Consider the following 12,909-nt stretch of genomic DNA (forward strand, 5'->3'; position numbering starts at 1 on the left):
CTGAAAAGGAAATTCAGCATCCCCCTGGGAAACACTCAGTGACATAAAACTAGAGGGGTGTTTCCTGAACACGACAGAACGCACGCACCTCAGCCTAAAACAGGCATCTTTCTCTCCGGGAAATCCCTACCTCTAATCATGTTTCTTAATTCATGCCTTAGATGGGTAAAAAAAAAAAACAATGGCCTCCTTATTTTCACTCACCTCCAACAAAGTCATCTTTTCCTTCAATTACGAACATAGGTAACAACCCCCAGTAACATGAGAACGACCTGTGATTTCTGTCGCTTACAGAAATCGCCGATATTTTCACGTCCTACTACCGTTGCGGCAGGTATCTCGAAGTATTACGCCGCTGACTGACTTGAAATCAAGGGTTAATCAGACCTGCTGCTGTATCCTGCTACTGGATGCCGTAATAATACTTCGATAACGACTTTGATGGTTGGTTCCCTTCGTAATCCTATGGACTTTATTGTATACATCAAAATGTTAGTTCAGAGAAGGGGTGTGTACACCTTGCTTGGCTCCAGGGTGGTGGGGGCGGGGGCGGGGGAAGCCAGGGCACGAGAAGGGTTCTTATGAACTCCTGCAGTTTCCTCTTTCCTAATAAAACCAGGAACAAAACAAAGACGTCCACTCCTTTCTGTCGTGTGAAGGAGTTTAAAGCCAGAAATCCGCGCAAGTGTGCAAACGGCACCTGAGCCTTCCACCACCCTGGCTCACCCAGTCGGCCCCTCACACGCAGGCACGCCCACTCGATTTTGCAGGATGAGAGGCCAGGGCAGCGGGACGAAGGCTGGGAGAGGGAGAATTAGTCCCGAGCACAGGGCAGCCCTTCTGTGTCCAGTGCTCGCACACCCGTGACTCCCCCAACAGGAGGCCGAAGATCAGCTCCTGCTGAAGGCTGGACTTGGGGCAAAACAGGTGCCCCCCTCCCAGTGCCTGGTGTGTCTTGGACACTGGCTGTGGGCCACCAAAGAGGCACCCACATCTCCCTCCAAGTCTGTTGCTCCTTCCGGAGCCTTGGTGCCTTTGAGCTCCAGCATCCCCTCTACTCCCCCTGCAGAGACTGGGCCTCTGTTCCGTCTCTGTAGGGATGACTCCTCATCTGGCCTTCACAAACCTTCCCCCTGCAAGAATGGAAGGGGGGGGCCGGGCCCTGCCTGGGCTGCCAGCAGCTCCCTGGAACCCCGAAGACCAGCACTGCTTGGTGAGGCTGCAGGCCCCCCTCGGGTCCAGCAGCCCCTCGCTACCTGTTAGGGAGTTACCAAGGCCAGAGGCTGAGCTGAAGCAGGCACCGGCCCCTAGAGGCATTCAAGTTGCATAAAATAGCACTCACGGGAGCCAAACAAAGCAGGTCTGAGCCCCCAAGGGCTGCCATTTGCAACCTCAGCAACCCCTGTGGAGCCAGACAAATTACTCAGTCTTCCTGGAAGAAGCTGTGCCTGAACCAAGCTGACCGACCGGCATTCTTTGTACCCCATCGTCTGGACTGTTTGTTCCCTCCGGGCCCTGAGGGAGCAAGGAGGCCACGACAGCCCTGTCTGCCTGATTTCGCAAGTGCCCCAGCTGCCGAGCAGCCAGCAGGGCAGGCCCGGTGTCTGGGCAGCGACCCTGGGCCGGCACCCCCCTCGGTCCTCCTCACAGCCTCTGTTCCCCAGTGCATGCCCACAACTGCTGCCACAACCAAGGAGAATACTCGGCCAAAGAGGGTGGCATGAAGACTTACTTACCACGCTCACCTGCCTGGTGCGGTTTCTGATATTCGTTGCATAGAGAAGCTGTAAAGGGAAAAATTTTTTTTAATTCCTGGAGTGAAATAGGGGAGTGTGGGCTTCATTCATGAGCCAATCCTCTTCCATAATTCATGCTTATTTAAAAACCTCCTTGTCAATCTGACAGCCTGCAGAAAGGGAGGTTGGCTAGAAAATCAGCATCAGCCCGGCCTGCACACCGCCGGTTTTTACAGCTCTCATCACGGCCACGGGGATACCCGGAGAGGATCGGATGAAGGAACTGGAGCGATACGAGGGCTCCGGGGACGGGAGAAGCGGCCATCCGCCCGTCCACCGGCAGGCAAGGGGCTCTACACTGGCTGTGTCCTCTGTGTCCTGCACAAGCCGAGTGGGGAGGGCGCGTTGCCCCCGATGCACAGGTAAGGACATTGTCCACTGTGCCTCTCCAGCACCCCAACCGGTCAGCTCCAGCGCTGGGACCACAAGCCAGGCACACGGGCCCCACCCTGGTCAGCAAGCTTATTCTGGGAGACGCCAGGTAGCAGCTATTTCCAGTGTCAAGGGCCATGTGGTCTTGCTACAACCAGTCAGCTCGGCCACTGCCGGACTCTGTGTGAACAAGCAGGCGTCACCCTGTTCCAGTAGAACCTTATTTACAGAGAGCCCGGGTTTGTCCCCAGACTGTAGGGCATGGGCCCCATGCCACTGACTCCAGGGGTCACACGTCCTGGGGGGCTTCAGGAGCTGGCGCACAGGAAGCGGGGTCAAGGGAAGAGAGTCCTGGTTGGCAGAACGCTCAGGGAGAGGCGGGGCAGGGCTCCACGAGCTTCCGCGTGAACAAAAGGGCATCGCCAGCCACCAAAAGTCCCTTTCCTAGAAGAGAAACAGGAAGGAGCTTCGAAAGTGCAGATCTGGTCATCGGCTGGGTTGACAAGAGCTCTGAGGTCAGTGGGACTAGAAGTGAACTCCCGGGTGGGCAGCGTACCGGGCCCCACACTGCTCCCCACTCGCACCCACAGAAGCCCCGGAGGCTCGGGTGTGTGCCAGCCTGCAGGGCCCAACCTGCCCCCGAAAGACTGAAAAAGCCCTCGGAGTCCTGATCTCTCTTTGAAGAAGTGCAGAGAGAGCTACACACATTTTCCCGGGGCACTGAGCATTTGGCTCTGAGCGGTGAGTGCTCACTCAGGAGTGTGTATGCCTCTCTCTGCACCGTCCCCAGCACTGAAGCTGAGGGCTCGCTCAGCACAATGGATTCATTTCTGACTCCGTAATAATCCATTCCCTTCTTCCCTTCACCCTTTCCTCCCCACCAAATGTGTAAATGTCGGATGGACTGAAAAGGAGATGGCCACACGCCCCGACCTGCCACGCGAGCAGAGCCACAGGGATCCGGAGGAAAACACCCGTTGTAACCTGCTTGGTGCCAAGGCACGTCAAGGCTGTGGTTGCGTCTGGTGAACCGTCAGGTCCCCCTGGTCAGGGAATGAGCCCTTTTCACAGCCTCCCACTCACCAGTGACCTCGGGCCAGTCACAGGCTGCCTTTCACGCCAATGCCCCACCGATGTGGTTCGCCCACCCATTCCCCTTCCTGGTGAGAAGGTCGGCTGGCTTTCTGCAGGAGCCTTGCACTCTCCCCAGCGCAGGCCCCCTGCCTGGCATGCCGTGAAGTCACCCCCAGCCCCCGCACAGCAGGTCTCCCCCGGACTTCCCAGCTCTCAGACACAGCACCCCAACATCGTTTGGAGCAGTGATGTCCCAACTCTGGTGGGGACCAGTGACCTGGTCTAATCCCAGCGTGTCCGAACTCTGCTGCATCGACATGACCGAATGGGGTGCTGCCAGTGGCACCTGGGGAAGCTTGGGTTTTCCTGAACAACTGGTGTTTAAAAGAGACGTCAGGCCCCACGTGGGGTCATGTTGTGGACCGCTCTGCCTGGTTCTAGGAATCGTAACTCGACCCCTGGTGGCTAAGGATGAACGAGTGACCTCTGGAATGTGAGCTGCAGGAGACAAAGCTTGTCTCTGGTAGCAAATGCTGCCTCAGTTTCCTCTCCCTGCCCCCAAAGCGTGGTCAGAAGTCCTTGAAGACCCTTCAGAGGAGGGGCAACCTAGGCCAGACACGACCACTTAGGAGGCCATCATGGAAGGACTGGGGGGGGGGCTGCGACAAAGAGCAATGGACTCTCGCCCCTTGGTTTTGACAAAGCCTGAGTCCCCATGTCCTCTGAGAGAAGCACTTCCTGGCTCTAATCCTCTTAAGCCTGAATACCTGATGGGGAGAGGTGCAGCTCCTTGCTTTGCCAGAGCGTGTCCTGGGGGAAAATCTGGTATCACAAAGACTTCCCAATAAACCTGTGAAATCTGCTCTGCTACTTTCATTCATATGTTAAGGGTTTGGGCAGGAAACCCCAAATCTCTGTTCCTGACAGACTCTGACTCAGACTAAGCCCTCAGGTCTCTTTGAAATGTTATCTACTGTTCGATCCTTGCCACCCTGTATTCCTGTGTATTACAACCCAATAAAAGCCCTTGGAGGAAGGGGCTCAATGTCTTTTTCTCCTGAGACACTGGCCACTGCTCAAGGCCTTTTTCCTCTGGGAAACTGGCCACCTCTCCTCCCCAAGCAGATCATTTCTCAGTCATGTTTTCTCTCATCCATGGCACACATGGGGACTTGCAAGGAAAGTTGCCCCCACAGAGTCACTTGCACTAAGTCCACCAAACTAAGACTCAGGATTTGACTCAAGTAGAGTTGCAGCCTCTCCCAGGACTGGGATCTTAGACAATCTATCCACAAGGACCGGGCGGCTCTCCTGAAGCCATCTGCCTGACAGGACGCTGCTGGCAGCCAAAGGAGGGTGACCTTGCCCGAAACACCTACTCTGTACTGGTGACGTCCTGCCCCCACCCCCACCCCCACTCCCGCCTGTAGAAGCCCTTCGCTGTGCGCGGCTCCTCAGGGCTTGTTTTCTCTGCGGGACGAGACACCGCCTGAGTCACATACCATGGAGAAAAGCCAGAGAGATCTTGAAATGTCACTCTGCTGAATTTTGTTTCCTAACACTGGGTAGAGGCAGATGGCACTCCTCCTCCGCGCGGCTTCCCTCCACAAAGGCAGCCGCGGTGCCTGGAGCCCCCAGAGCCATCTGGTAACTGCACGGGGACGAGCAGCCAGACGGCGAGCGCAGCAGAGAGGAAGCCCTGCGCCGTCCTGGGACAGCCTCTCCTTGGGCTCCTTCGGTGGGAGGGTTGGAGGTCATTACTGCTCAAGGTGCTCCGAGTGGTGCTGCTGTCTGTTCCTGAAGGACTGGTCCTCCTGCTTTCCAAATTCATGTAGTTATATTAAAGATGATTCACCTGGTGTGGCTCCGTGGATTGAGCGCAGGCCTGTGAACCACAGGGTCAGCGGTTTGATTCCCAGTCAGGGCACATGCCTGGGTTGCGGGCCAGGTCACCAGCAGAGGGCGTGCAAGAGGCAACCACACATCGATGTTTCCCTCTCTTTCTCCCTCCCTTCCCCTCTCTCTAAAAATAAATAAAATCTTTAAAAATTTTTTAAAAATAAAGATGATTTATGTATTGCGTCTAGAATGATGTCTGGCACAGGTGGGCACTCGGCAGGTGGCTGCTGTGGCTGCTTCTGTGGCTCCTTGTCCATCCAACTCGCATCCCGGTTCCGCCCCTTCTGGTGGCACCTCCTGACAGTACCACGGGGCCACGTGGTGGCACTGACCACGGAAGGCTGCCTAAAGTGCGTATTGAAATATCACGTCTCTCCTTGACTATACCCACTACTCTCACAGTTTTACCCCCAGATTTTTATAGTTCATCAAATCTAGATGCCGTTCATTTTTCAATGTGCCACTGTCTTGTGAACGACAAAGAAAGACCTTTGTCAATTAGAGCATCACGCCTTGTAGAACATAAGACATCATCTCATTCCACATGTGTTAAAAGATGGTAGGCGCACGTGGGCCTTTTGGAATCGAGAGACTGAATGTGCAGGCCCACGGCGGCCAGACCACAGACTAAAACAGAACTCCCTGTCCCACCCGCAGCCAGCCCAGGCCATCAGGCCGCAGCTCCAGTAGCAATCAGCCCCCAACACTCCAGACTTGGTCAAGAACCGGCAGCCTCCCTAGTTTTTGCCCCTGCTTCAACTTAGCACCAGTCGGGGAAGGCGAAAGACGCACCCCTAAGGGATCACACGGATGCCCTCTTGCAGGCAGGCCACCTCCAGCTGCCCGGGCCCCCAGGCCCTCTGGCATCAGGCCACCCCTGAGATGCCCTGATCCATGGAAGTGCCCCCGGGTCCCCCTGCCTTTGAAACTCTGCCAAACACAAGGGGTGGTTCAGACTCCCTGACGTCCCAAATTCAGAAGAAGTAGCCTTTTGGGCCACCTTTGTTCATCCCCACAGAATCAGCGATTTCTCCCTGTAGCAATCATTTGTTCAGCAAGTGTCTGTCCTCAGGACGATGGGAACAGCTCAGGACCTCGGGCCAGGGGACAAGTAGAGGGACAGGCTCCGGAAGGAAACCACTGATTTAAGAGTCCAGCCGCCGGGTGCTCAGGCCTGAACTCGGGGGAGACTCGGTGGGGAGCCAGGGGAGGCGACAGGGCTGGGCGCAGTCTATGGAAAAGAAATGACACATGTGAGGTGGGATCAAGGCACTGGGGCTGTCCAGGCTGAGGACGGCAGAGAAGTCCTGGGGACCCCACTGGGTGTGAAGCCTCAACGGGCGGAGACTTTGAGGAGACCACTGTCACTCAGAGAAGTCAGGGCGGGGAGCAGGTTCTGGGAGAAGTGCCGAATCCCAGGTGCTCAGAGAACGTTCTCTGCACCGTGTGTGTCTTTGAAGGGGGAAGACAGACAGAGGGCCGCCGACGGCCATGTGGATGCGCCCCTCACCCGAGGGCATGGTCACACCACCCCACAACCCATAGACCGTGCTAACGAGAGGCTACACCGCCAGTCACACAACCGCCTCTTCAAAGAGCTGGAGCCACCGAATTAAAGCTGGTCACGGTCAGCCCTTCTCGGCTTAGATGCCCTTCCTTCAGGCGTTACCGGTGTCTAATGCCCGGTGCGCAGCTGTGGCAGACGGGACCACAAGACAGGAGAGCACACCCCCCAGGGCCCTCTGTAGACTCACCCCTTCAGGAGCCTCGAGGGACGAGTATAACAAAACAACAGCTAAAATACTGAAGAACAGAGAGGGTGACCGGTAGGAGACACAGTGGGACAATGTCAACGAGATGGGTACAAAAACGGAGGCACTCGCTGTGGCCACTCAGCTGGGGCTTCTTTGAGGAGAGTGGCGGGGTGGGGGGGGACTCCCACCTGCAGGGCGATGAGGACCCACGGGGGCCGGAGGGACGGGACTCGGCGGGTGCTCCCAGGGGCTGCGTCCACTCTGCAGGTGTCTGAGAGGCTCCTGGCCTGTGTAGAAACATACGTCGTGATTATCTCTGGAACTTTCTATGAATACAGGATGTAAGCAACACTGCCTCCAGGGTTGACTGTGCTGTTGCATGGTTCTCGTGTCTTGGTTTTTAGTTAAAAAGAAGGAATTCTAGCATCTGGCTAAATTACAGGATGATCCTTTCACACACATTTCTCTAGCTCAACCTCCATCAGACTTAAAAATAGAGCTTGTACGGCCACCATCCATGGTGGTGTGACTCTGGTTTTAGGGCTGGGTGACAGACGTGACCGGGGTAACCCCAAAGCATTGGCGGCATTGTGACTCCGGCTCCCCTTCCCAGAGATGATAATCTATATGACATATAAGCAGATATGTGCAAAAATATACCTTTTACAGAAACAATATTATAATTATAATAAAATATGTTATATTATATTATACAATCCATCGATAGTACTTTTTCTTAACTTAAAAATATACTTTAGCCCTGGCTGGTGTGGCTCAGTGGATTGAGCGCTGGCCTGCAAACCAAGGGGTCACCAGTTCAATTCCCAGTCAGGGCACATGCCTGGGTTGCAAGCCAGGTCCCCAGTAGGGGGCGCACGAGAGGCAACCACACACTGATGTTCCTCTCCCTCTCTTTCTTCCCCCTTCCCCTGTGTCTAAAAAGAAGTCAATAAAATCTTTTTTTAAAAAGAAAAGAAAGAGGGAAGCTCGCTCCATTCCCTCATTTTACCTAAAACCTGGCTGGTATTTCACAACTTTCTTAAATCACTGTGTCTTACAACCAATGTTTGCTTTTCCCCAGGACAGCAAGTTCCACAGTTTCACACAAAGTATGCACGATACGGTATCGAAATACTGAGATCAATGACAGAAAAAGCTGTATGTTTTTGCTTTTTTAAATATCTGTATTCCATGGACTCAGTGTAACCAGAAAAAACGCAGTCTGTGGAAGCACCCAGCAGTTCTGCAGATGAGCAGATTTCTGCAACTTTCTTCCTCGCCTCTCAGGACACCCACGCATATGCTCCTTTTTGGTGAAGATACTTTCACTTCAGCACATGGTCTGCCTGCCATTTGAGGACAGAAATTCATCTTTTAAATCCAGACTTAGAAGCTTTCACCTTTGTCAGGACCAGAACGAATAAACATACAAACAAACAAAAAGCTCGAAAGGAAAGGCTTCCATTATGTACGTTTTAATGAGTTTCTCCCTCTGGAAGCCTCTCGTAAGGAGATATTTTTAAATGCTTTCGAAAATAACTTTCACAGCGTCCCTCCTGATTGCTACGCTGAGATTCACGCCTCTGATTTCGGCTCTTCGGGATGGGAGAAGGGGGGATAGGAGCACTGGCTGATTGCAGAAGAGCCACTTCCGCGCCCGCAGCAGGGAGGGAGGCAGCAGACCCCCAACTCCCTGTGCATGAGCTGGGATCTGCGCAGCTACCGTGTCTGACTTGGGCTTCAGAGGTGTGTGTCTTGCCCCCAACTGGGATGCGTTTTCATATCTACCTCGTGTTTAGGAAAAGGCAAATCCAATCGAAGGGTTTGAGCTGCTCCAGACACTAATAACTCTGATGCAGGTAAGAAGGAGAATGGAGGTGCATCAGACTCCTCCACTGCTGAGGTTTCAGGTCCAATGACTCCTTGCGTCTTCAGGCTGCGTCTCCCACCTGGGCTCCATCTGGCGGGGTCTCCAACTCAGCAGGCCACCAACCCGCCCCCACCTCCACCACCCCCACTCCCTGCACACCCCCACGGGCTCTCAACCAGGACGCAGGTCCGCGAGGACGTCTCTGAGGAACATCCTTCCCGTCCCTACTGCTTCCAGCAGTAGGTCAAATCTATTCCCCTGCCCTTGAACCTCAGCTGGCCCTGGGACTTCAACCCCTGATGGCAACATAAGTTGTTTCCCAGGCTGGGCCTTCCAAGATGCTCTGCGTCTGCATTTGCCACTCGGAACTCTGCCTCCTCAGCGCCAGGCTCCGTGTTAGAACTCGACTGCCCTGCACCCACTCTTCTGGGAAGAACCCCAAGCATCCCCCTCCCCACGGCGGACAGAGGCTGCGTGAAGGAGCACCGAGCAGCCAGGCAGCAGCCCGGCCAACTCCACATGGGGCGAGACAAGCCCCACGGTGTCCCTGTTCCAGACCTCAGCACAGCGGAGAAGGAACTGGTGCTCCTGTTCAGCTCAGCCCCCCCCCCCACCCCCAGGAGGGTCAAGGACATATTGCACTTGTTACACAGACACAGAGAACCAAGGCAGCCCTGGGCGCCCCCGTTCCGCTGTTGTAGACCACCCGCCTGCCGCCAGCCGCGCATGGCCCTGACCTCAGATGTGAGCACGTCACTCTCTGCCTGTGCCGCAGCATCGAAGCCGAACCCTGAGGCGCCTTCGCTGAGCAACTGCCGCCACCCCCTGCTCTCACCACCCGGTCTCAGTCTTGGCTTTCATCGCTTCTCCCTTACTCCTGCTGCCCCACTGCCCCCTCCCATGTCCTCCACCCCCGGCCACCTGCCTGCCTAGCCACACACATCCTCTCTGTGCCTCTCCTGCTGGAAGTCTGGGTTCTCTGTGAAACCTCCGAGGGCCGGCCGCTCCCCCACCCAAGCCGGCTGGGCTGCGTGCATCCCGGACCTCCACCCAGACCCGACTGCTGGGGCAGCACCAGGGCAGACTGCCAAAACCACAGGCTCCTCAAGTTCCCCCCAGCCTGCAGGACCAAGCGTCTGCAGGTGAGACCTGGCCACCCCCGTGCCCAGGGTTCCTGGGTGCCCCTGGCAGGGACTGGGAGGATGTGCCGCGTGGAGCCCCAGAGGGCGGGGACCACTGACCACATCCGCACCCTTGGGTCTAGCCTCCCCCTCTGCTGAACACAGGGGTGGTGCTGGGAGGCCTGTAAGGCCAAGTGAGAAAGGTCGGAAGGTCGTATCTATCCCCTTAGAAAGAAGGGGGAAGCCAAGGTGGCTCAGCACAGGCCTTCCACGTCTCAGAGCCACGGCCGCTGCCACACTTGACCCCCCCCCCCGGGCTCCTGGAAGACAGGGACTGTGCCTGCACCGTAATAGATGCACAAGGAGAAATAAAGGGGGTGAGTGAAAGACTCCGAGAAAGCAAGCAGAAGCAGGCCAGCTCCGACTGAGTCCTCTCCGCAGGCCGGTCTTGGTGACACCGGCTCACTGGGCTCCTCCTGCCCCTGGCCAGGTGCTGAGGCCGGAGCAGGGTGCCTGCCTGCGGGAATCTGCCTGCAGCTGCCTGGGAGTCCTCCTTCAATTTCCACGCGCCAAATGCCGCCTGTCGCCCTGCGTCTGAGGGTCGTGTGTCCTCGTGTGCCACCCCCTGGCCGCCTCCACAAAGGCTGGTGTGTATTTCTGCCGCCGGGCCCCTTGCTGAGCTGGCAACCTTTAGCGAAGGGCCCCAGAGAACAGTGACTGATTCAGGAAGGAGGGAACGAGACAGGCAGAAACAGTAATGACAAAAATGAGCTGCGAGGAGTGGAGAGAGGGCATGTTTTCCCAATTAAGATGTGAGACCTTCTGCACTTACCACCCAAATGGCGACTATCTCTATCTGGACTGAGATTTTATGGGCCCTCACCCATGTTCACAGATGGGCTTCTAGCAGATGTTTTTCTCAGAAATTTGCTCCTGGAGAACAGTGAAAATGACAGAGCCTTCAACTGCACAGAATTGTCTCCATGTCTTATCAGCAGAGGCTCAGGTTTGAACTGGGGTCAGCCCTGGAGGGAGAAGGGCCCAAGTCAATGACCAGAGCACCCTCCCACGCCTTTAATGGCCCTGGGCTTATGCCTCAGGCCCTGGCAGGAAGGCCAACATGACCCCCTTTTCATTGAAGGCCGAGCTGTTTATCTGCCGGTGGGTGTGCAGTCTGTGCAGGGAGGGGGGCAGCTTCTGCTTCCAGTTACTCCCTCCAGAGCTTCCCCGGCCCCCAGAGCCCGTGCCTGCTGCTCTGTGACCAGCCAGCCCCTGAAGCGGCAGGACTGAGGAAAACCTGACTGGACTGAGGACATGCAGCAGGAGCTCAACAGGGAGAGAAATCTGAGCCATGGTGAAGGAAAGGAAACAATGAAAAGATAAGTGAGGAGCAAGAGAAGGTCCCGCAAGACTACCGGACGGGGAGATGCTGGTGGGGGTCAGAGTCCTCCGTCTTGGGCACACTGCCTCCTCCTTCAAAGCTGCTCAAGGACGTTTTCCGTGGCCTCTGGCACCACCCCCATTGGGTCCTGGAGGGTCCCCCAACCTTCCCTGAGTCCCTTCAGGCTGGGGGGGGCGGTCCGGGACTGGGTTCCAGTGCCCATCCTCCCCACCCCAAGAAGACTGTACACTAATAACTAGGGAACCTCCATGTATTTCTGAGCTCACGTTTTATTTAAGCATTAAAAAAGTTGACTATTTTCCACCTCCTCCAGTCAAAAAAAAAATTGTAACGTCCAGACTGATTAGTATTTAGGGCTGTAGAGCTCTCCCTTCCATCCAACATGTAAGGAAAGTTTGATCATGCTGTCTCATAAAATTAGTGGAGCGATTCCTCCTCTTTAGATTCGGCTCTTATTTAATTATATTCCAAAGCAGAAAATTAATGTTTGATACACGCACACACCCACATTTACAAATTCAGTAAAAAGAAACTGTGTAGTGATTTATGGCCTTGTTTTTATATCCTTATAAAATGGGTAAATTAATTACATTAGCTCTGCATCATTTTAATGCTGACTTGATTGCTTTTATTATCTGTCCTACTTCGACGGGTTCCACAATTTATACTTATAATAGTCCTTGAACTGTTATTAGCATGTTTGATCGCATTGAAAATACATCAGGTGGCTATTTTAAGAGAAAGGAAGAATGACTTGACTGTGTTTACAGCCAGGGCTGACTTTGCTACCCATTTCCGGCTCACTCCTGCTTCCCTCTGGGTCCTGTGTGCCCCCCAGCGGGCGTAGAAGACCAGGGCTTGGGTTGGGAGGAGGGGGTGAGCATCAGCGCTCTTCTGCCATCAGCTTTAGAGTGTTAAAGGCATCTTCCCTCCTCACTTCCGTCTCCTTCCTTCCTTCCTTCCTTCCTTCCTTCCTTCCTTCCTTTTTCTTTAATGCAAAGCTATGAAACCTCATTCTCCTTTGCAAACGACTGAAGCAATACTAAATTGCACAGCATAGGATATGAGTGTTGCTCTCCAAATACATCGACTGCCCTCCCACCGATGACAGTGTGGTGGGCTGTCCTAGGCCACAGCCATGTGGTCCACTCATTTCCATCTACACATGGGTCAGAGAAACCCGTTCCTGCGAAAGTGGGCCCTACTATGCGCACTGTCTGCTTTCTCGGCGAGCTGTCTGGGGCGGCGCGCCTTCTAAGGGCTGTTTTATAAGCAGCCTGGAGACTGGGGTGGAGGTTGCTGCTGTGCAAGGACTTAGTCCTTCAAAGTGCTTCACATCATTACTTCGCTTCACCCTACAGCCACCCTGTGAGGTGCACAAAATCATTGGGCTTAGTTATGGATGAGGGACGGGAGGAGGTCAGGTAACTGCCCCAAAGACACAGGGCGTGGGAAGGGGTGGGGTCGAGGCTCACGCCCGGACACTCTGGCATCTGATAGCCACACATCCACTCGTGTAAATGTCCGATGCTGTATTTATTTACATTGTTCCTGGTTTACGTGATCTTTACCCTGTTTTGAATTTTTCATCATCATACACGATGCTGTGATCACCTCCTTG

The 12,909-nt window shown here is 54.8% G+C and overlaps 1 protein-coding gene across 1 annotated transcript in view; it reads right to left on the bottom strand.

The window, feature by feature from the left end:
- Nucleotides 1-1,726: 1,726 nt before the first annotated feature.
- MTHFS (methenyltetrahydrofolate synthetase) overlaps nucleotides 1,727-12,909 on the bottom strand; it is a 66,368-nt gene continuing 55,185 nt past the window's right edge. The window contains exons 5-6 of the mRNA XM_037155919.2: nucleotides 7,084-7,182; nucleotides 1,727-1,784 (exon numbers count right to left, since the gene is read on the bottom strand). Of these exons, the coding sequence (XP_037011814.2) occupies nucleotides 1,742-1,784; nucleotides 7,084-7,182 (142 nt within the window). The 3' untranslated portion in view covers nucleotides 1,727-1,741. The remainder of the gene's footprint in view (nucleotides 1,785-7,083; nucleotides 7,183-12,909) is intronic.

The sequence above is a fragment of the Artibeus jamaicensis genome, unplaced genomic scaffold (genome assembly GCF_021234435.1).
Source record: "Artibeus jamaicensis isolate MK-2021 breed Jamaican fruit bat unplaced genomic scaffold, CSHL_Jam_final scaffold_612, whole genome shotgun sequence".
Classification (NCBI taxonomy): Eukaryota; Metazoa; Chordata; class Mammalia; order Chiroptera; family Phyllostomidae; genus Artibeus; species Artibeus jamaicensis.